The 23269-nt window shown below is 39.2% G+C and overlaps 2 protein-coding genes across 6 annotated transcripts in view; both read right to left on the bottom strand.

Annotated features, from left to right (window-relative positions):
• The window catches only part of si:dkeyp-69b9.3 (myocardin), a 25130-nt gene extending 15885 nt beyond the window's left edge, over positions 1 to 9245 (bottom strand). For all 3 annotated transcript variants that reach the window (XM_055013587.1, XM_055013588.1, XM_055013589.1), the window contains exons 1-5: positions 8988 to 9245; positions 7253 to 7354; positions 1505 to 1558; positions 1217 to 1269; positions 278 to 338 (exon numbers count right to left, since the gene is read on the bottom strand). In XM_055013587.1, the coding sequence (XP_054869562.1) occupies positions 278 to 338; positions 1217 to 1269; positions 1505 to 1558; positions 7253 to 7307 (223 nt within the window). In that variant the 5' untranslated portion in view covers positions 7308 to 7354; positions 8988 to 9245. The remainder of the gene's footprint in view (positions 1 to 277; positions 339 to 1216; positions 1270 to 1504; positions 1559 to 7252; positions 7355 to 8987) is intronic.
• A 6315-nt stretch (positions 9246 to 15560) lies between these two features.
• LOC111571189 (zinc finger E-box-binding homeobox 1) lies at positions 15561 to 22604 on the bottom strand. 3 transcript variants are annotated; one of them, XM_023274274.3, is made up of 3 exons: positions 22510 to 22604; positions 19642 to 21732; positions 15561 to 16448 (listed from the first exon to the last, which is right to left on the bottom strand). In XM_023274274.3, the coding sequence occupies exons 2-3, from the start codon at positions 21706 to 21708 to the stop codon at positions 16107 to 16109; spliced, it is 2409 nt and encodes an 802-aa protein (XP_023130042.2). In that variant the 5' UTR covers positions 21709 to 21732; positions 22510 to 22604; the 3' UTR covers positions 15561 to 16106. The 3 variants fall into 3 exon arrangements, with proteins under 3 accessions (XP_023130042.2, XP_023130041.2, XP_035805893.2); XM_023274273.3 differs by lacking the exon at positions 22510 to 22604 and adding an exon at positions 21875 to 22500; XM_035950000.2 differs by lacking the exon at positions 22510 to 22604 and adding an exon at positions 21990 to 22500.
• Positions 22605 to 23269: the final 665 nt, after the last annotated feature.

The following is a 23269-nucleotide window of genomic DNA, read 5'->3' as shown; positions in this document are numbered from 1 at the left end:
ACACAGGATGCAGTTTAGATAAATGCAGAGTGTTAATCTGAGCATTGAACACGTTTAAAACATCAGAAAAAGGCTGTAAATGTGATTTTCCGGCTCTGATTAGGAGGAAGGTTAAATGGTTTGTGAGGTTTTCTGGTTTTCCGTCGGTCTCTGATGACTTTCTGCTCACGAAGCAGCATCGAGGTCACGTTTCTGTTCAAACTCTGGACAACTTTTACTGGAAGCAACAGCAGGAAAAACAGAACGAAGACAAACGGAGCCGACGGCCAGAATTCACCTCGAGATGCTTCAGAAGCAGAACCAGCAGGGGGCGACGTCTGGGAGTCATCGACAGGACGCTGCAGCAGAAGAAGAAGAAACACCAGTTTAATAAGTGATTAAATATTATTATTATTGTTATTGTTACTGTTATTGCTATTGTTTTTATCATTGTCATCATCATTATTATTATTAGTATTATTATAAATATAAATTGTTCGTTTTTTGTTTTTTTATCAAAATACAAAAAAACGTTTGTTTGATGCGAACATTATTATTATTATTATTATTATTATTATTATTATTATTATTATTATTATTATTATTATTATTATTATTATTATTATTATCATTATTATTATTATTATTATTATTATCATCATTATACAGTAGAGTTTAACCAAGAATCAGAAACTAAATGGAAACTAGTTCTTTTCAGGAGATCAGTTCTCAAAATTCATTTAAATTTATTATTATCAGTAACATCTGGAAAATAACAGGAAATTGTTTTTTTTAATAACACTTAAAACTGTTTTTAAAAACACTAAAAATATTCAAGTTTGATGTGAACATCTTTATTATTATTCAATAATTTCTCAAAATTCCTGTAAATTTATTACAATCTTACAATTTTGCAGGAATGGTGAAATTAAATTCTCACTGCCATTCACAAACTGTGAAAACATTCAAAAATACCAAATAAAATAATGATACATTTAGCTGATTTAAATAAAGTCAAACTCATTTTATTAGATATTATCAGTAACATCTGGAAAGTAACAGCAAATAGTTTGCTTTTTAAAAATGTTGGTGTTTCCAAGCTGATTTGGTCTCATTATGTTGTTAAAATGAGTTTAATGTAAGAGAATGTGGAGAGAAAATGTGTTTGATGCATCATATTAATCCTAATAATCCTAATAAGAGTTTCATATAAAGTGTGGAACCAGACTGAACTCACCAGAGCTTCACTCTGATCCTTCTCTGATTTCTGAGGACAGCCGGACTTCACACCTGTAGACACACAAAGAAAGAAAGAAAATACATGAAATATTAAAACTATATTCATATTATTTTATTGTGATTATGATCAGATGCTCTTCAAAGTAAAAACAGAATAAAAATAAAAGCCAGTCAGTGCGGTAAAAATCTGCCAGTCGGTACTCAATCGTGTTGCGGTGAGATGATGAATATAATAATAATATTAATATGAAAGCTGCAGATGATCAATAACGTCGATCAGACCAACCTGAGTCTGCACTGATTTCACTCAGACGCCGGTTCTGGATCCTCAGCTGCAGAACTGGAACAAAAAAACACACAAAGAACAGAAAATTACAGCTTTAAAACAGTGAACCGACGCTTTGAAATACAGACAATTAATATAATATTAGAGTAAATATTATCAAAGAAGGAATTAACATTTTAAAACATTGTTTTTGGACATTATTGGACACTTCTGACCTGTTTTTTGAAAAGCCAACAATAAAAATATTGTTTTTTTTCCTGTAATGAAGCTGCAAATGACTGATTTTCAAGTGATCACTTCTTTAAAATCATGTTGATTTCTTACAATCCGACAGTTATGTTGCAGTAAAAAAACTTATGAAAATGTGACAGAAAATAAATATATTTAAAAAAACTGTGGAATACTAAAATATAAAAAAAGAGAAAATTCGGAAAATAACAGCAAATTTCTGTAAAATTTTAATCATTATTTATCATTTCAAAGTGATTTATATGTATGTTTTTGAATCATGGAAAATATCTGTGTAAAACAAAGAAAAATAATGATACATATAACATGTGTGTGTGTATATATATATATATATATATATATATATATATATATATATATATATATATATACATATATATAAAAAATATATATATATATATATTTATAGATAGATCGATAGATAGATAGATAAATAGAGAGATATATAATGTTTAAGTACTATTTTTCTTTTAAAGGTGTAATTTTTGAGTTAAATGTTGTAAAACAACAAATTCCCATTCATAAAATTACAGATTTTTTTTAAGTGAAAATGTAAAATAATGCTTTTTTAAATTACAGATAATTTGAAGTAAAATCTGATTTTAAAAAAGCATTATTTTACATGTTCACTTAAAAAAATCTGTAATTTTATAAAAGGGAATTTGTTCTTTCACAACAATCTGTAAAATAACAAAATATATTTACTGTTGCTTAAAAAAAGACAGATATTTGGAAAATAAAATATTTTTAAAATATTTTTGCTCATTTAAACACAGCAAAAATGTGTAATTTAAACATTTTTTAATTTAAATTTTTAAGCGTTATTTGTAATTTTAAAATGATTAATAAATAAATAAATAAATAAATATATATATATATATATATATATATATATATATATATATATATATATATATATATATATATATATATATTATATATATATATATATATTTGAATGATGGAAAACATCTGTAAAACAACATTATTTTTGATGGCTTGTAAAATAATATTTTTTTAAAATCTGATTTTACTTAGAAAATGCTTTACTTAAAATTATTATTTTTTACTTAAAGTTTATCTATAATTAAACAAAACAGGGAAAATCTATAAAATAACAGTTTAAAAAATATTTGCTTTTTTTTTTAAATAGCAACAAATATTTGCAAAATATTATATTATTTTATTATGACCTAATTTTACTCGATATTATCTGTAACCAAACAAAACAGGTAATATATGTTAAAATCAACATACCTCATTTTCTTTTCAAATAACATAAAATATTTTGCTGATTTAAATATAATAAAAATTTTGCTTAATTTTACTTTCAAATGTTGAAAAATTTTTTTCATTGTTAATTTTTTTTAAAGTTACAGACTTTTGACTTTTTTGTCAAGATGTAAAATAATATTTTTTTAAAATCTGATTTAATAATATTTTATATGTAAAATGTGTTTGAGTGTTTTGAAAAGCGCTATCCAAATAAAATGTATTGTTATTATTATTATTATTATTATTATTATTATTATTATCATTATTATCATCATTATTATTATTATTATTATTATTATTATTATTATTATTATTATTATTATTATCATTATTATTATTATTATCATTATTATTAATAAAAGAGTGAAAGGGTGTAATCTAAGCGAGCAGATGGAGCTCTGGATGTCACCTGAGCTCCTCCAGGCTCCGATCCCCTCCTGGATTAAATGTCGCCCCTGAATGCCTGCACACTTTCAGCAGCAGCAGACCTGAGAGACCCGGACCAGGACTATTTATCTCCTGGTCCGGCTCTATTTCTGGAGCTCCCATCCCCCCGTCAGCTGTCCAGCTCCCTCCATACATCCCTCTGAACGCTCCTCCTGCTCGGCTGCAGCTCAAACACAAACTAAACTCACTCATTTAGTTTCTATTCGCACAAAATGGGAATCTGATTCCTCAGAACGAGTTGCAGGATGGAACGGCTGCAGAGGTCGGGAAGAATCTGAGCCGTTAGGTTGTTTTTAGCATCAAATTTTAGTTCCTACAGCTAAAAAATACTGGAAGTCCTCATTTTGACACATGCATTAATGGCTATTGATCCCATGGAAGTACTTCTATGACTTTTAGTGATTCCCACTGCTCCTACAAATGCTTTTTAAATCTATATGTTACTGTAATAATGCAATAAATGCTTTAGTTTATAACATGCAGGTTGCTTTAAAAATGTCACTTAACTGCACTTTTAGCTCTAAATCATTTTAGAAGTTGTGAAAGTGACTGAAGAAAACTCACCGTTTTTTAATAAAGTCAGCACAAAGACAATGTCCAAGGTTGAAAAAAACAGAATTGTTCGACCAACTTAAATAATTTAATCAGTAATACACAGTTAAGTTCATCCAAATTAAGTCATTTTAAGTTTCCCTGCTCCCTTAAAAATTTCAGGTAATGGCACTTAGACCAATTAGTGTAAAACTTTCTGTCATTTTGTTTCTCGTTTTAGTCATGTTGTGTCTTGTTTTTGTCTTTTTATGTCTTATTTTTGTCGTTTCCATCATCAACAGTGTTCTTACAGAATGTGTAGAACAAAGCTATGTCCTCTCTTCTATTTTTCATATATTCATCACATTGTCAGCCTTGATTGAATGTCTCACTCTACCTCATATTATCAGGATCAGACTAATTCTTTGGACTGTTTTCCATCAGTCAGTTTGTCCTCTTGGTCAGCAGTAACAGCAGCTAAATATCTAGCTTCTACTGCTGAGAAAAAGATCACATTAGCATGGATTAGCAACCCTGTTACTGTGATTAGAGTAGGGTTAGCAAACAACACAGAAAACATGGAATAAAAATGCTGCCATTGATGTGGAAGCTGAGACAATCAATACCTATTATTGATCAATATGGAGCAGAAAACTGGAGAAGAGAAGGTTGACTTTTCAAACATGAACCTGAATGGAGCTGCTGCTGATCTTTCCTGATATTCTTGCAGACAGAAACATTCCTGCCGTACGTTCATGAACTGAATCCAGCAGCTGCCTCCAGAATCATGTTTTTGCAGCAGGTGTCGTTGCACCTTCGGGACCGCCTCCGTTCTCTGCCGCTATCCGACCAGACGTTTAGGACAGCTGCTGGAGCCGAGCAGCAGACGCTACAACTTGTAGCTAAAAACCAGCAGAACGGGACGTTTGTTTAACGTTTGACTCGGAACGCTGCATCCAGAGTCTCATAAGGGAGTCCATAGATGCTCAGGATTCATTTCTGACTGTGATTAATGATCATCACAGGTCAGAATAATCAGAAATGAAATCATTTTATCATTTTAAGTTCCCCTGCTGCCTTACAGATGTCAATTAACTGCGCTTAGACTGATTAATTAGCTTAAAACCATCACATGAGTTATGAAAATGTGAGTTAAATTAACTAAACCTAAAATATTGACTTGAATCAACTTGACATAAACAGCGGTTACACACAGAAATGCTGTCCTTTTACATTTCTTAAATTTAGGTTTCTTCTACATTTAAATAAAAATATTTTTAAAAAATTATATTTTATGGTCAAATAAGTGGACATGATAAAGTCTTGACGTTGGTGTGATTTATTTTAAAGAGCCTGAAAACATTTTATCGTCTCTCAATCAAACGTTTCTCCTCCAATTACACTTTTAAGAAAAACTTCAAGACTTACATTTATGAGATGTTATATAATAATATAAAAATAAATATATGATATTTAGGCAAATTTTCAACACAAAGGTGAAGGTGTTTAGTTCAAGGACTGTCGTAAAAATCTGTTTATAAAGTTTCCAGCTGATAAATTGATTATGAAAGCAGGAAAATATATTCTAGTAGAACCCAAAAATACAATTATTAACCTTAGTCCAGGTGATTAGTCGATTTTGAGATGTGAGATTATAATATTTATAAAAAATATTATGATTTTTGGCAGATTCTGATTTTATTTTTCATTTTTTTTCAACACAAAGGTGCAGGTGATTAGTTCAAGGACCATCGTAAAAATCAGTTCTTACATGTCATTTTAGTGATTTTTTTTTTTTTTAAATACTGTTTTTGAACATTAAAGCAGGTAAATATATTCTAGCAGATCCCAAAAATACAAAAACAAACCTTAGTCCAGATGATTAGTGCCAATTTTGAGGTGTTATATTATAACATCTATAAAAATATTAAGATTTTAAGCAGATTTTTAGTTCTTTTTCAGCACAAAAGCACAGGTGATTAGTTCAAATACCATCGTAAAAATCAGTTTTTACAGCTTCCAGCCGATAAATTGATTATTAAAGCAGGAAAATATATTCTAGTAGGACCCAAAAATGCATATTTTATTCTTTCAGCACAAAGGCGCAGGTGAGAATCTGATAAACTGTTGTGATTCTCTACATCTGAGCGCTACTTTACTGCTTCACCAGCATTAGAATCAGAATCGAATGGCAGTCGTGGGGCTGTTTGCTTCGTCTGCCTCGCTGCTGTAAATCAAATCTAATCGAGAATGATTATTTCCATTGTTGGCTGATCTGTTTCCGGATGAATCAATTAGTCGTTCAGTCTTTAAAACGTCAGGAAAATAGTGAAAAATGCCCAAAGCAGCAGATGACAAACGCCTCATTCTGTCCAAATGTTTTCAGTTTCCTGTCACAGCAGCTCCGTTAATCATCTTCATTAATGTTGATTAATTTGGTCGCTGCGGCTCCAAACTGCCGTATTTCTTCTTCTTCTCTCATTTTTTGATAAATGTGAGGAAATCTGAAGCGAAGCTACTGAGATGTGACAGAAATTCATTCAAAAAATGTGCCTGAGACGACAAAATCAGAGCTAAAAATCAGGATTCATCCAGAACCTTCTCTGTCTGGGTTTAAATTACAACTTTTTCCACAAAGTTTGGTTTGATTAAGGTTCATTATTGAGCTGCTATTGATCTAGTGATCATTTATTAGGGAAACTGATCGGTTGTTTGGTCTCTAAAATGCGAGAATATGGTGAAAAATGGGAATTAGTATTTCCTCAAATGTCTTGTTTAGTCCAAAGATCTTTAGTTTACTGTCAGAGAGGAAATAAACCAGGAAATATTCACATTTAAGAAGCTGAAATCACAGATTTTAGATCTTTTTAATTATAAAGTTAGGTCATCAATTGTCAAAATAGTATCTGATTAATTAACGGTTGACTAATCGATCATTCGGCTAATTGTTGCAGCTCTACTCACCATTTTTATCTGTTGAATTCCTATAAATAAAACGCATTTAAACCTGAATATTTGATGTTTTATTTATATTTAAAACCTGGGTTTCAGGGCCTTTCCTGTCACCCAGAGATCTTTATCTTCACGTCACTTTAGGACGTTTCTGTCTGCGGAGAGCGATCTCTAAATCCATGCAGCAGATCGATACGTCACCTCATTGATCCGATAGACGACGTGACTGATAACCTTCACTCCACATATCGACGCTAATGTTGCCAACTGAGACATGAAAACGATCCTCCTCACCTGAGCGGAACTTGTTCCGGATGAGCAGCGACCTCTCGGAGGCCAGCAGAGTCATGGCGGCAGGACGGGGTTCCTGGAGGAATGAACGGAGGTTCTCTCCAGCTGAGGAGGAAACAGAGGCTGGTTAGTCCTCTGATGGACACAAAGCCATAACGATGGAGGAAATCAAAGCAAAAGCTAAAGGTACGTGTCCACAGGACCCGTCAGTTTCTCACATCCCATTCATTACTCTGTCAAGGAATGCGGCAGAGAAGGACAGAAATGACAACAGAACCACAAGAGCATCTTCAAGAACCTACAAGAGACGTCCAGTGGACGTCTCTTGTAGGTTCTTGAACCTTGACCTTGACGAGAGGTGGAAGGTCAAGGTCAAGGCTCAAGAACCTACAAGAGTTGACCTCTTGTAGGTTCTTGAAGATGTTCCACCTCTCAAGAACTTCTCTTGTAGGTTCTTGAGGATGTACCACATCTCAACAACCACAAGAACGTCTTCAGGAACCTACCAGAGATGTCCAGTGGACTTCTCTGGACTTCTCTTGTTCCACCTCTTATCCTGGATGAGAGGTAGAACATCTTCAAGAACCTACAAGAGACGTCCAGTTGAACAATCTGTTGTTTCTCCACACAACCTCCAGTTTTCTTTCCTCTAAAATTCATATTTTTACTCCACCAAGAAACATGGTGGAGTTATGTGACGATCGGCGTCTGTCTCTGTCAAACTGGTTAATCGATCAGCTGTTTAGTCACTAAAATGCGAGAAAATTGTGAAAAATGGGAATTAATATTTCCTCAAATGTCTCATTTGGTCCAAAGAGCTTCAGTTTACTGACACAGAGGAGGAAGGAAACCAGACAATATTCACATATAAGGAGCAGAAATCATTGAAATTAGACTGTTTTTATGAGAAAAATTACTAAATCTGACGAAATTTTCTACTTTTCCCAATCTACCGCACAAACAAAAACATTTGAGAAGCTGGAAGTATCATAAGTCAATAGAGACAGAGGAAAGAAACCAGAAAATATTCACATTTATGAAGCTGAAATCAAAGAATTTAGACTGTTTTTATTAAAAATTATTCAAACTGGTCAATTGATCAGCTGTTTGGACTCTAAAATGCAAGAAAATGGTGAAAAATGGGAAATAATATTTCCTCAAATGTCTTGTTTTGTCCAAAGATCTTCAGTTTATTGTCAGAAAGGAGGAAATAAACTCGAGAATTCAGATATTTTCCCTCGATAAACTACTCAAACTAACTCAGGATTAATTAAATAGTCGACAACGGTTCGACACAAGTTGAAATTTACCACCACGATCGCCACGCCGAGGCCCACCCACAGGAGAAGACGCACCACAGTGACGGACAAACCACAACTCGCAGCAGCAGAGAAGCAAAGCAGCTGCATAAGCGCACAAATACACAACCGATCAACAGTATTGATCCGGACCGGCCGACCAGCACAGTGGACAAACACACGCGTGATCCACAAAGCTGAGGTTTTGCATATTAAATCAGCTCGGAGCTCTGCCTATTCCCAGTCCGATAAACACACACAGGCCACTTATTTACAAAGAGTCCAAGAAGAAGAAGAGGAGGAGGAGGAAGGAGGAGGGAGGAGGAAGGAGGAGGAAGGAGGAGGGAGGAGGCCACTCGCTCATTAATGCAATCAAACAAGAAGATTGAGACTTCAGGTCTGCGGCAGGTATTGTTTCCCAGATAAAAGAGAATACTCACAGGAAAAGAGAGAACTGAGTCCCTCAGGGGGGAAATTGGAGTGGATTTAAGATTAAACTGAGCGAGGGAGAGAACTTCGTTTAATGACGGTTCCTTCCTTTCATGTTCTTTTCATGTCCTCCTTCTCTTTCCCGGGTTCTCGGCCGGTTCCTGGAGGGAAGAGGAAGATCTGCGGTTCCTTCGTCGCCTCGCCACAGAACACGACTCGTTCTCTCCGCCTCGTTTTCTCTCCCCCGGATCTCTGCTGCCAACTGTGAGCGACTGTCAAACCTCCTCCCCCCTCCTCCCCCCCCCCTCCCCCATCCTCCCCCATGACATCTGCTGACCGACCCAAAGACGACTCTGTCACGACTTTGACGGAAACCTGCTGAACGCCGAGCGGCGGCGTGACGTCAGGAAGAAGTTTATGAGGAGCTCCTCTGGGCCGTTAGAGAGATTTAGTGGAGTCAGAGTCACGGGTCAGTAAGGCAGAGTCTTTACACTTTATGCTGTGAATCAGCGCCAGTAGCGAGCAGAACCGCCGCAGATTCACCTCCATGTTGGAAAACATGCAGCAGAAAAGCATGCATGCCCTGCACACGTCCACACGTGCAACTCTTCAGAAAATGTTTGGAAAGTAGAATATTTGACCACCAAAAACACAATAATTAATCGTTTAAGCAATTTTCTTAGAAATACAGTCTAAATTTTCTGATTTCAGCTTCTTAAATGTGAATATTTTCTGGTTTCTTTCCACTATGACACTAAACTGAAGATCTTTGGACTAAACAAGACGTTTGAGGAAACTGATCATGGGAAGCACGGCGGTGGCAGCATCATGATTTAGTTTGAGACTAGTGAGGGAGGCCACCAAGACTCCTATGACTCCTCTGAAGCAGAAAGACATTAGTGAGGGGTAAAACTGGATGAATTTAACTTGGTTACATTAAGTTGTTCTAACAGTCGTATTTTTGCAGTGTGTGTGTGTGTGTGTGTGTGTGTGTGTGTGTGTGTGGGTGTGTGTGTGGGTGTGTGTGTCAGGGTAAAAGTGGGGGAAGTGAGGTTGTAGCTGCAGCACCTGTTCTGTCGATTTGACTGACAGGCCGGCATGTGCTGGTTCAGCCGGTCACAGGGAGGAGAGGGTGAGGAGGAGAGGGGTGAGGCGGAGAGGGGTGAGGCGGAGAGGGGTGAGGCGGAGAGGGGTGAGGAGGAGAGGGGTGAGGCGGAGAGGGGTGAGGAGGAGAGGGGTGAGGCGGAGAGGGGTGAGGAGGAGAGGGGTGAGGCGGAGAGGGGTGAGGAGGAGAGGGGTGAGGCAGAGAGGGGTGAGGAGGAGAGGGGTGAGGAGGAGAGGGGTGAGAAGGAGAGGGGTGAGGAGGAGAGGGGTGAGTCAGGAAAAGCTGTGCAGAGGGAGGGCAGGGGGGAAGGAGGCTGCTGCCATTTTATCTGGCGTGCAGCGAGAGTGTGACGCCGGGATCGACCAATCAGAGCCCAGATAGAGGCGTGGACCAATTACGGTTGCCATGAGGACGAATGGAGGTGCTAATGGAGGACACAACGAATGGAGTTCTACACACAGTTACACAACGAACCTCTTTCTGCTGTCATTTACACACAACTAGAGGGTCTGCCATCATTACACAACCTCACCTGTAACACACTGGAAACACAGCAGAAATACACACACACATAGACACACACATATATATATACTATATATATAACAGTGGCTGAACACACACACATTGACAACACTGAACACAGACACACAAACATATATAAACTGTGACTGCACTGAACAGACACACACAGACAACACTGATTGCACTGAACACAGAGACACACGTAGACACAATTGTAGACACACTGACACACACACACACATATAAACTGTGACAGCACTGAATACACACACACACACACACACAGACACACACGCATAATTATTGTGGGAAGATGATGTAATTGGTTTCTCCTCTGCAGACGGGACTCCCTCTCTGATTAGCACCTGTTACCCTCCCCCTCCTCCCCTCCTCCCCCTCTGTGTCTCACACACACACACACACACACACACACACACACACACACACACACACACACACACTCGCACAAACACAAACACACTCGTGCACGTGCTCCCCAGTGTTAATCCTGCAGCGGAGGCCTGTTAACCTCCTGGAACATCTTGTCTCTGTTAGTTCTGGCCTCGTTTTCTGTCTAAACCGGGTTTAAACTGCAGCAGATTCTCACGTCTCCCTCAGCTGATCTCATGTTTGTGTATCTGCAGCGTCTCCTGAAGGCTCCTGGTGTTGGAAGAATCCTCCACTATTTGAAGCAAGCAAAACACGCGGCAGATTTTAGGAGCAATTCTGCCCCCACGTGGACAAACTGTGCAATGACAACCAGAAAATAAAACTGTTTTTAAAAATTAAAAAAAAAAAAAAAAAAAACAGAAAAAAGAGGACGTGTTCATGGTTAGTTTAGCTCTCCATCATCGTGGCTCTCAGCGGCGATAATGGGACGTCTGTGATGTAGCAGAGCGGATACACAATGAGCAAATCAAAGCAGCAACACAGCAGAGGAACACACTTCATTACATCTGCTGCTGCTTCTATTCTCCTCCACCTTCAGCACTTCAATCGCTGGGCACCAAGCCACACAACACACACACACACACACACACACACACACTTGTGTCCGTCATCCGTCCGTCTGTCTGCACTTTGAAGCCGTGAGGATGTTCTCCGTAAAACACACTCTAAATATTCATCATCTGAGGTGCTGATCAGGTTCAGGTGTCATTTAGAGACCCGGTTCTGATCTGGGTCAGTTTGTTCTGGTTCTGGCGGCTTTGATTTAATGGTTCAAATGGTGGCAGCATCATAATACAAAGCATGATGGTGGCAGCATCATGATGTGAAGCATGGTGGTGGCAGCATCATGATGTGAAGCACGGTGGTGGCAGCATCATGATGTGAAGCATGGTGGTGGCAGCATCATGATGTGAAGCATGGTGGTGGCAGCATCATGATGTGAAGCACGGTGGTGGCAGCATCATGATGTGAAGCACGGTGGTGGCAGCATCATGATGTGAAGCACGGTGGTGGTAGCATCATGATGTGAAGCACGGTGGTGGCAGCATCATGACGTAAAGCATGGTGGTGGCAGCATCATGATGTGAAGCATGGTGGTGGCAGCATCATGGTGTGAAGCACGGTGGTGGCAGCATCATGATGTGAAGCACGGTGGTGGCAGCATCATGATGTGAAGCACGGTGGTGGCAGCATCATGATGTGAAGCACGGTGGTGGCAGCATCATGACGTGAAGCACGGTGGTGGCAGCATCATGACGTAAAGCATGGTGGTGGCAGCATCATGATGTGAAGCACGGTGGTGGCAGCATCATGATGTGAAGCACGGTGGTGGCAGCATCATGATGTGAAGCATGGTGGTGGCAGCATCATGATGTGAAGCACGGTGGTGGCAGCATCATGACGTAAAGCATGGTGGTGGCAGCATCATGATGTGAAGCATGGTGGTGGCAGCATCATGGTGTGAAGCACGGTGGTGGCAGCATCATGATGTGAAGCACGGTGGTGGCAGCATCATGATGTGAAGCACGGTGGTGGCAGCATCATGATGTGAAGCACGGTGGTGGCAGCATCATGATGTGAAGCACGGTGGTGGCAGCATCATGACGTGAAGCACGGTGGTGGCAGCATCATGATGTGAAGCACGGTGGTGGCAGCATCATGACGTGAAGCACGGTGGTGGCAGCATCATGATGTGAAGCACGGTGGTGGCAGCATCATGACGTGAAGCACGGTGGTGGCAGCATCATGATGTGAAGCACGGTGGTGGCAGCATCATGATGTGAAGCACGGTGGTGGCAGCATCATGATGTGAAGCATGGTGGTGGCAGCATCATGAAGTTCTTTTTTTAACTATATTTAAAACGTTCAAATATGCGTTTAGGAGTTTATTTTTTACTAAACTTTTTCTATTGTGCACCAAAAACAAATTAATTAATCAGCTGTGGAGGACAATTTGTGGTTTCTTTATTTTTTTGTACCTTTAAATGTTGTTTCTTCAAAGTTCGTCGTTTCCCCGATCCATAAATCTCTTCAGCAGCTCCAAACTTCCCAGTTTTATTCCTGTTTCTATTCTGAACGTTTTGACAGAGCGGGAATAAAAAGAGGAAAACAACATTTCTAATATCTAATATGTCAACAAAATATAACCAGAATTTTGAAGCTGAATTTATCCAAACTGCAGATTTCTCTTCAGGATATGAATATAAATAATCATTTTTATTGAGAAAACACCTCATCTGTAAAATTTTAGAAAATTTGTTTTACAAAAAATAATAGTCTTAACTCAATGGTGAGATCTGTTAGTTACAAAAGAACTAGAGTAAAAAAACTAGCAAAATACGAAAGAAAAAGACAAAAACAAGATAAAAAAACAACATAAATGAGAATCAAACCTACAAAATTGAAACAAAATGACCGAAGCAAGACAAAGACGAGACAAAACAATCACCAAAACACATTTAACAAACTTAAGTTTCTAGAAAAGTGTCTAAGATGCCTCGGTTTGTCCAAAATTACATAAACTGGTCCAAAATTATTAGAAAAAAATGTCCAAAATGACTCAAAATCTGTTTAAAATGACCATTTTAATTGCTCCCTGGGGACAAATAAAGTTTTCTGAATCTGAATAAAGTTATTTAAAAATGACCCCAAAAAAATTACTTCCAAAAGACATAAAATGATACAAAAACAAACAATAAAACGAGACAGAAAATGACAGAAGACAAACAAAACGCAAAGTTTGTAGAAAAAAAGTAAAGTGTCCAAGATGGCTTCATTTGTCCAAAGTTTAATTTAATTTTTAAAATGTCCCAAAATTACCCAGAACCTGTTAAAAAAAACTCAGAAACTTTTCTAAAAATGATCCTAAACTGAGTTCAAAAAAGATAAAATGACAAACGAATAACAAAATGACAAAAATGAGACAGAAAACAACAGAAATGAAACGTGGACGAGACAAAACCACAAAAAGATATTTAACAACCTAAAAGAAAACTGTCTCACCAACTTTGTAGAAAAAAAGTGTCAAAATGACTCAATTTGTCCAAAATGAAAAAAACTTCTTGAAAAATATCCAAAATGACCCCAAAAACAATGAAAATGCCATAAACTTATCCAAAAATGACCAAAAAAGACATAAAATGTCAAAATGAAAAGCAAAGGGACAAAAATGAGGCACAAACAGTTTAAAAACTACATAAATTTTACCAAAATGATTGAAAAACCTGTTAAAAAAAAAAATGTCAAAAAAAAAAATCACAAGAGGAAAATCAACCAGAGTTCTCTGTTCTCTTTTTATACCGCAGTAAAAAATGAAGCTACAGAGAGAAAATACTGTTTGTGACAGGAGTAAAAAAATGCCAACTGTTCTAAACCAGGGATGTCAAACCTGCGGCCCGTGGGCCAAAAGCGGCCCTCCAGAGGGTGCGTCATTTTTTGGCTAATTTTTGTTGTTTGTCCATTTTTTTGTCATTTTCTTACTTTTTTGTCTAATTTTTAGTCTTTTTTGTTTCATGTCAGTGTCAGTTTTGTCACTTTGTCTCATTTTTCCAACATTTCGCCTTCTTTTTGTTGTTTTTGTCATGGTGTTTCTTGCTTTTGTTATTTTTTGTCTCATTTGTTTATTTTGGCTCATTATTGTCCTTTGTCCATTTTTTGTTGCTTTGTAACTTTTTTGTCTTTTTTGTTTTGTTTAGCGTAATTTGTCTCATTTTTTGTCATTTTATTTCTCATTTTTGTCGTTTTGTCTCATCTTTGTAATATTTTGTCGTTTTAGTTGTTTTTTGTCGTTTTGTGTTTCCTTTTTGTCTCGCATGTGTCATTTGTCTATTTTTCTGTCGTTTTGTTTCTTGTTTTGTCTCGTTTTCATAATATTTTGACTCATTTTCATAATATTTTGTTGTTTTTTGAACTGCTACTGTATCAATCAGTTCCAGATATCTGGGACTAAATGTTTTGTTTCTTTGTAGACACTCTGATCTAGAATTTGTGGTTGTTTATCGATTATTCTGCTGTGATTTTACTGCTCCGGTCCATTTAAGATCAGATTGGGCTGAATGTGGAACCTGAACTAAAATGAGTTTGGCTCCCCTGATTTAAAGGGTTAAAAAAGAAACAAAAACAGCTGCTTATAGTTTTAAGCAGCAGCTTCCTGATCTCAGACTAACTTCCTGGTTAACCTTCAACCTTTGGGAGGATAAAACTCCTGAAACTGGTCGTCTGAGTGCTTCAGTATTTAATAAGTTATCTGCTGCTCGGCTCCACGGTTTAAATGGAGCAGAAAATTGAGAGAGTGCGAAGAAACAGAGGAGTTCCTTCCAAACTCAATTACTCCCTGGAGGCCGTCCAAGTGGTCAGCTCACACGCTGCGCCAGATATCTTCTTTTCTTTAATCGCAAAGATCCGTACGGAGCTTCGCCTTCAGCAATTATCACAGAAAAGAGAATCGAGATGTGAAACGTTTAGCCTCATATTAAAGCTTAAAGGTCCCAAATACGACAAAAGATTCAATGGTAGCTGTGAAAATTTAATTCCAATAAGTTAACATAATCCATATCTTCTTTTTAATAATAAAAAACAATCTGAATATAGTGTTTATGATCAAATAAACTCATAAGCATTTGGTCAAACTCCGACGGGATAAAATACAGAAGATTTAAACGACTGCAACCGAAGAAAGCGTCTTCATTCACCGTGGGAAAAAAAAAAGTGCAAATGACTCACAGTGTCTCTGACGGTAGGAAAGATCAGATCTTTCGTACGAGATAGTGCAGGAGTGCAGCTCTTACAAATAGTTCTCTTCTTATGTACAACTAAATACGCTTCTTTTCGGAGCACTTTAGGCTTTTTATCGAGGATTGCATGAAAACGCGACTTGGTGGGGCTTCGTTGGGAGTCGGATCGACACTTCGAACTCGTAAAAACGTCGATTTCTAGCTTCTTTAAAATACTTTTGGCCCATTGAATGGAATGGGAATAATATACATTCTTATAAATACATTAAAACACTCAAATAATAAATATTGCAGGCGCTCCCTTCTCTTTGAGGACGTTAAGTTTCTGTTTCAGACTCTGAGTTTTCCAGATTGGACACAGTGGAGTTGTACCATTCGGCGCTTTCTTCCTCGTCCTGCACCGCCGACCCGCCGCCGCCCCCCCGGTCCCGCCTCTCGTTCAGCATCTCCATGGCGACCTGGTGGTAGGGATGCTTACGCTTGGTGTGCCGGCGGAGGGTGTTGCGCTCGGCGAAGCGGGTGTGGCAGAGTTGGCACTGGTAGGGTTTCTCTCCGGTGTGAACCCGCTGGTGGCGCTGCAGCTCACCGGCCTCCCTGAAGCGCTTGGCGCAGATCGGACAGACGAAGTTCCTCTGGCCGGTGTGGATGTGCTTGTGTCTCTGTGGGAATAAAAAAAAAAAATCTCAATAAATTCTTCATAAGTGGCTGTTTTATGTGACTTTTTTCAAGATTCAAGAACTTTATTGTCATAAACACAGCAGAAACACAGCGGTTACCCTGAGGAATGAAATTATTATTTTGTGAGTTCCCTTATAACAAACAGAATAAAATGAAATAAATTAGAACATAATAAAGAATGACAGAAAATTTTGTCAAAATGATTTTTTCATTTTGACAATCTTTGAAAAAAGTCATCAAAATTACTCAAAATTTGTCTTAGATGACTTAAACTTATGCAGAATTATTTTAAAAATGCCTGACATGACGCAAAATTTGTCCAAAATCACTTAAATTTGTTTAAAATGTTTAAAAAGTTCCTACAATTACTTAGAATGAGTCTAAGGGGGCTTAAACTTGTCCAAAATGATCCTGAGAGTAAAACCAAAGCTACTGGATGAATAAATAAATGAATAAAGTCAGCATGGCTCAGAAACAGTGAACAGAGGAGCAGGTTGTTGGAGATACATCCAGCATGGAGAAACATCTTTCTAGATGATGAGCAGAGTAGAGAGGAAAAGCCTGGAGAGGCTGGAAACAGGTAAATATCTGTAGTATGAGAACACAAAACGACTACAAAAAGACAGAAAACATAAAAAACAAACACAAAATGAGCCAAATGAGACACAAAATGACAAAAACGAGACCAAAAAAACAACACAAAATGGGTAAAAACGAGAAAAGGCCAGAAGTGAAACAAGAAAAGACACTAACTAGACACAAAATGACAAAACACAAGACAGAACGCCATAAAACAAGACGAAATTACAGAAACGGGACACAAAACGACAAAAAACAGCTGTAATAACACAAATTGACTAAGAAGACACAAAACAAGACAGAAAACAACAAAAACAGACACAAAACGACTCAAAAGACACACAAGATTACAAAAAGCAGACCAAAAAAATGACACAAAATGACAAAAAACACTGACAATTTTTGAGTAGCAAATCTTTTTTTTCCAACCATTCTGGCCAAGTTCAGGCTCTTTCACATGTTTTTTTTAGTCATTTTATGCAAGTTTAGGCAATTTTAGAGTCATTATGAACAATCTTTTGTCCATATTTGAGTCTCTGCTCTGTTCATCATCAGTAGATGTTTCACCATGCTGGATGGATCTCCAACAACCTGTTCCTCTGTTCATTCTTTCTGCTGCATTTATTTATTCATCCAGTAGCTTTCACTTTCCTCGCAGGATCATTTTGGGTAAAAATTCTGCCATTTTGAACAGATTTTCAGTCGTTTTGAGCAAGTTTATGTCATTTTGGATGCTTTTTTTTCCCAATAGTTTTTTTAATTTTTGCCATATTTTGAGTTACTTTGATTCTGAGCGTTTGCATTTTTACAGCCTCTACTAACTTTTTATTGATCCAGTCAGTTTTATTTTGGTCCTGAGATCATTTTGGTTAAAAAAATGTAATTCTGGACAGATTTTGAACCATTTTAGACACTTTTTCAATAGATTTTGGACCAGTTTTTGTCATTTTTCAACAGATTTTCTGTCACCTTGAGTATGAAGAGTTTTATTTTTGCTGCTGTTGGAGTCCAGAGGGTTAAAAAAGTGTCCAGCAGCTGCTCAAAAACAAGGAGAGTCAATATTTAACTCGATCATCAGGTGGCAGAAAAGCAGCTTCACAGAAATGAGGAAACAGGAAACGGTTTGACAACAAATTCGAACTAAAACGGAAAATTAATCAGCAGCTATTCTGGGAGCCGACTGCTCATTTCAGTCTTTTTTTTTAAATAAAACTGCAAAAAATGTTTACAGTTTCTCAAATTCTACTACAGCTGGACACAATCTAAATATTCTAACATTAAAATCAGAGGAGCTGCAGAGTTTCAGTAAAATATGGCAATAACTCTCCTTTATATTTAATACTAAGGTCACTGTGTCGTTGGTTTGCAGCACCGTTAGATTTAAAGTGTTCCTAATATTTTGTCCACCACATTACTATCATTAGAGGGGAAAAAAATTAAGAACATTTCTCAACATAATGCAATAAATTATAGCCCAAATATCTACTTATTTAATTATTGATTCATTCAATATATATTGTTATTAATGACTAATTTTGTAGATACATACTCCTATATAATAATAATAATAATAATAATAATAATAATAATATAATAATATTATTTTTATATATATATATATATATATATATATATATATATATATATATATATATATATATAAACATTACTGATTAATGTCATGACTAAATTATTAATAATTTATATGTATTCCTTTTTATATGTATGCTTATAGTAGTGATTCATTTCATATATTATCATTCAATTATAGATTAATTTAATATATATTCTTATATTTCTCATTAATTCGATATATATTCTAATATTATTGATTCACTTTATATATATATATTTTATATTACTGAATAATATATTATTAAATTATATTATTACTTTGATATAGAAACACGTTCATGTATTATTTTGATTTCCATATATGAATAATTTCATATATATTCTTATGTTATTAAATTTATGTACATATATCCTTATATTAATTTCATAGATATGTATTGACATTATTGATTAATTTTATAAATATACATATACGACAGACTAATTTTATATATATATTCTTAGAATATTGATTATATTTATGGAGATATATATATTCTTATATTGCTGATTAATTCGATATATATTCTAATATTATTGATTCGCTTTATATAGATATATATATTTTATATTACTGAATAATGTAATATATTATTAAGTTATTGATTAATTTGATATACATATGTGAATTATTGTCATATATATACTTATGTTATTAATTTTATATACATATATTCTTATATTAATTTCATAGCTTTGTTTTGACATTGCTGATTAATTATATAGATATACTTATATCAGAGACAAATTTTATATATTTCTATGTGATTGATTAATTGTATATATATATATATATTTACAGCATTGATTAATTTTATGTAGATATATATACCTACATTGTGATTAAGTTTATAAATATAAATATTTATATTATATTATATTTATAAATATATTCTTAAATTAATAAACTGATTTCTTGTGCTGTAATAATACTGTGTGTACTTCCTGTTTGTAGCGAGTCGGAGCTTCTGATTGGCTGACCTGCAGGTGACTGGAGCGTTTGAAGGCTTTCCCGCACTGCTGGCAGACATGAGGTTTCTTCTGCGAGTGGGTGATGGCGTGGCGCTCCAGGTCCGAGAGGTAAAAGAAGACTCGCGGGCACAGCTGGCAGTACAGGACCCGGCGGGACCCCACGGTGCCGGGCGAGGCCGGGGACAGCGGGTCCAGCGGGTCCAGCGGGTCCAGCGGGTCCAGCTTACCGGAGGGGAAGAGCGGCCCGATAGGAGGCGAGGGGGGCGCCGCCGAGCTGGAGAAGTACAGGTGGTCGTCCAGAGGTAAGTGTTCAGACGGGAGGTCGGCCGGGTCCAATCTGGAGTCCGACAGCGGGGACTGGACCTCTTCTGGCGGGCTCTGAGCCCGGTCGGAACCGGTGGGCGGTGGCGGCGGCGCTGGGAAACTTAATGGCTTGTTTTCATCGTCTTCGGCAGACATGGCTTCAGTTCCCGGGTTTGATTCGGCGTAGCCAACCTGGCGCTCGGGGATGGAGAGGACAGGGTTGTTGAGGACGACGGGGGGGTTGTTGGGGCTCAGCCTGATGACCGGGTGAGGCAGGGGGGACGCCAGGGGGGACGCCAGGGGGAGGGACACTGGGGCCGAGGCCGCCGTGATCTGGGAGAGCTGACCGGTGGCCGGGTCGAGGACGGCGATGGGTGTGGAGGCAGACTCACCGGAGGAAGAGGGCACCGAGGAGAGCAGGAGGAGCATGGGGGTGGAAGCACCGGGGGAGGCGACCTGCAGGGGGGAGGAGAGCTGGGAGGACAGGAGGAGAATGGGGGCGCCAGCTGGAGGGTTGCTGAGGATCTGGATGTTCTGGGAGGAGGGGGGCGGCGGCGGATGGACGGCCTCCACAGCTTCCGCCGGATCGGCAGGAACGTCCGGAGCATCTTCCTGTTTGGTGCCTCCTGGTGGAGACGCAGGCGGAGGTGCAGGGGAGGAGGGAAACTCCTCCAAAGGTGTATTTAGTGCATTTTCTGAACTTTGGCTGCAGCTCGGACCCGCAGGAGTCGACGGCTTTGCTTCCGGTTCCGCGGAATCCTCCGACGTGGACGCATCGACCTGCGGCACCTTGAGGCCGTCCGGATTGAGCGTGTACGGGATTCCCTGGTCGTCGATGAGCAGGAGGTTCTGCGTGTCACACTCCGACGAGGTGGAGAAGAAGGAGGAAGGAGGCCGGAGGGAGTCTTGGTCGTCGTCCTCCTCCACCACGTCTCGGTCTCCGTCTCCTTCGTATTCGTCCACCTCCATGATCAGCGAACTCTCGGCACCTGAATCCTCCAGGAAGCGTCCGCTGCACCTCCTCTCCCGGCTCTCCTTCTTCTTGGGTAAACTCAGGTCCAGCGGCTCCGTCTGCTCCTCCTCAAAACACGACTTCAGGTCCAGAATCAGAGGAATATTTCTCTCTATTTCCCTCTCTGCATTTTCCTCTTTAATTCTCTGCTGGCTCAGGATTTTTACTGCCTCCGACCTGTCAAAGTGCACTATCTTGACGTCTAAAATGTCTCTTTCTTTGTTCTTCCTCTCCGTCTCCTCGGCTCCGTTCTTCTGGTAGGTGACCTCCATGACCTGTGCCTCATCTTTGACGGCGTTCAGGTGGATCTTGCTCCGGCGTTTGTCAGCTGAGAGCAGCAGAGGCCTCCTGAGGTGGGAGCCAGCAAAGTCTTTGGTCAGGCTGATGGCAGAGTTTGTGATTGGCCTCTTGCACCGTGGGGGAACCACAATTTTGATCCTTATTGGCTGGCTGCGCAGAACAGGCACTCCAGGCTTGACTGTAATTGGCTGCCTGAACCCACCAATCTTACTAGTTTCCTGAGAGGCTGGCTCTGAAGTCCCGCCCACCTCTGGCTTTCTCCCATTGATTGATGGAGCGTCAGGCCGGCTGGTCAGTGCAGCTCTGACAGGCTGGAGGTTACCTGCTGCTGGACAGGGCGAGGTCTGGTCCTCCGGCTCCAGAACCGGATCTGACACCGGGCCTGATCCCTCTGCACTCCGGCTGCCATTTTGGACATCCAGGCTGCCACTGGTCAGGACTGAAGCCAACTGAGAATCCATTTTGGGGCATACCTATTTATATTTCTAATAAACAGGGAGAAAGGCAAGAATTAGAAACTCAGAGGAGCAGAATTAGAAGAAAAAAATGAGTCAAATTTTAATTTCCTCCATTTTCTGGTGACAGAAAAAGAAGGAAATGAAATAAAATGTAGATAATTTTTAAAACCTGCAGATTATTGAGGTCAAGTTTAGAGCAAAAAGCCAGAAATCAGAGCTGCAGGTTGTCCGAGAATGATGATCATCCTGTCAGGAGCCGAAATATGAGCTCAGCGGATTCTAACCGGGAGGGCGACGCATCAGACACCGGAGCACCGGAGGGTCCGAATGAGGAGACCGAACCGGCGGCCACAAGAACAACGAGCACTGAGAAGAAATCATTTTAAATTCACATCGATGTTCACATCCTCAGCCGGCCGCCTCTCCGTGCTTCTGGATCACCGGAGAGTCCGGAGGACGCCATTACGCACAGTCCGAGGTCCGAAACGCCGACAGGATCCGGTGCGCCCCGCCGCCTCTCGGACCACGAACACCGACACCGGCACCAGAACCGGGCACAGACGCGGATATTAGCGTGGAGCCGCGGCTGGGAGCGGATCGTCCTCCGCAGCGGAGCGTCTCGGACCTCCAGCCACCATCTTAGACGAGGGTCCGAGGCTCCGGAGCGCAGCCGCGGGACAAAGTTTCCCTCCCGGCGCGCCGCGGCTCTCCGGCGGCTCCGCGGTCAGAGGCGGCGGAAGACGCGGCGGACTCGGTGTCGGTACGATAAAGAGCGTTTTAACGGGAACCGGGCAGACTGCTTACCGAGCCGAGCAGCTTCCGGAGGACCAAATATGACGGTGCAGTTGAAGGGTGATGCTGCTGAGCTCCGGGAGGGAGGGAGGGAGGGAGGGAGGGGTCAGGGGGAGTTGCTATGGTGTCGCAGCCTACCGGGTCCGACCGGCGGCGCGCTCAGCCTATAGGTTCTGGACAGGTTCTGGACAGGTTCTGGACAGGTTCTGGACAGGTTCTGGACAGGTTCTGGACAGGTTCTGAAGGACCTGCAGCAGAACACAGCAGCTACAGGTACGAGTCAGCTGTTGGACTGGACTAATAATCAAACTCTTCGCGAAAAAAGCAAAAGGAAATGAAAAGAAGCCAAATCACCACAAAAAGGCTCGACATCATCCCAAAAAGATACAAAAACCACCATAAGAAGACACAAAATTACAACAAAACCAATCAAAAGCACCAGAAAAATTTAAAATCACCATAAAAAGACACAAAATCACCACAAAAAGAAGTGAAATTGGCTAAAACAGGCAAGATAACCACGAAGAGATGCAAAATGAGCACAAAAAGAAGCCAAATAACAACAGAAAGGTTCAAAATCATCCCAAAACGATGCAAAACCACAAAAACTATCGCAAAAAGACAAAAAAATTACAACAAAACAAATCAAAAGTACCACAAAAACTTAAAATCACCACAAAAAGAAGTGAAATTGGCCAAAACAGAGGCAAGATAACTGCAAAGGGATTCAAAATGAGCATGAAAAGAAGCCAAATAACCACAAAAAGGTTCA

The sequence above is a fragment of the Amphiprion ocellaris genome, chromosome 9 (assembly GCF_022539595.1).
Source record: "Amphiprion ocellaris isolate individual 3 ecotype Okinawa chromosome 9, ASM2253959v1, whole genome shotgun sequence".
NCBI classification, from domain to species: domain Eukaryota; kingdom Metazoa; phylum Chordata; class Actinopteri; family Pomacentridae; genus Amphiprion; species Amphiprion ocellaris.
Note: the sequence above shows the minus strand (reverse complement) of the source record. Positions and strands in the feature narration are given on the sequence as shown.

Coding starts and splice junctions, on each gene's coding strand:
- LOC111571189 (XM_023274274.3), bottom strand. CDS start 21,708: ATGGATTCTCAGTTGGCTTCAGTCCTGACCAGTGGCAGCCTGGATGTC. Junction 16,449..19,641: donor AACGCTCCAGTCACCTGCAG/GTCAGCCAATCA, acceptor TTATTCCCACAG/AGACACAAGCACATCCACAC.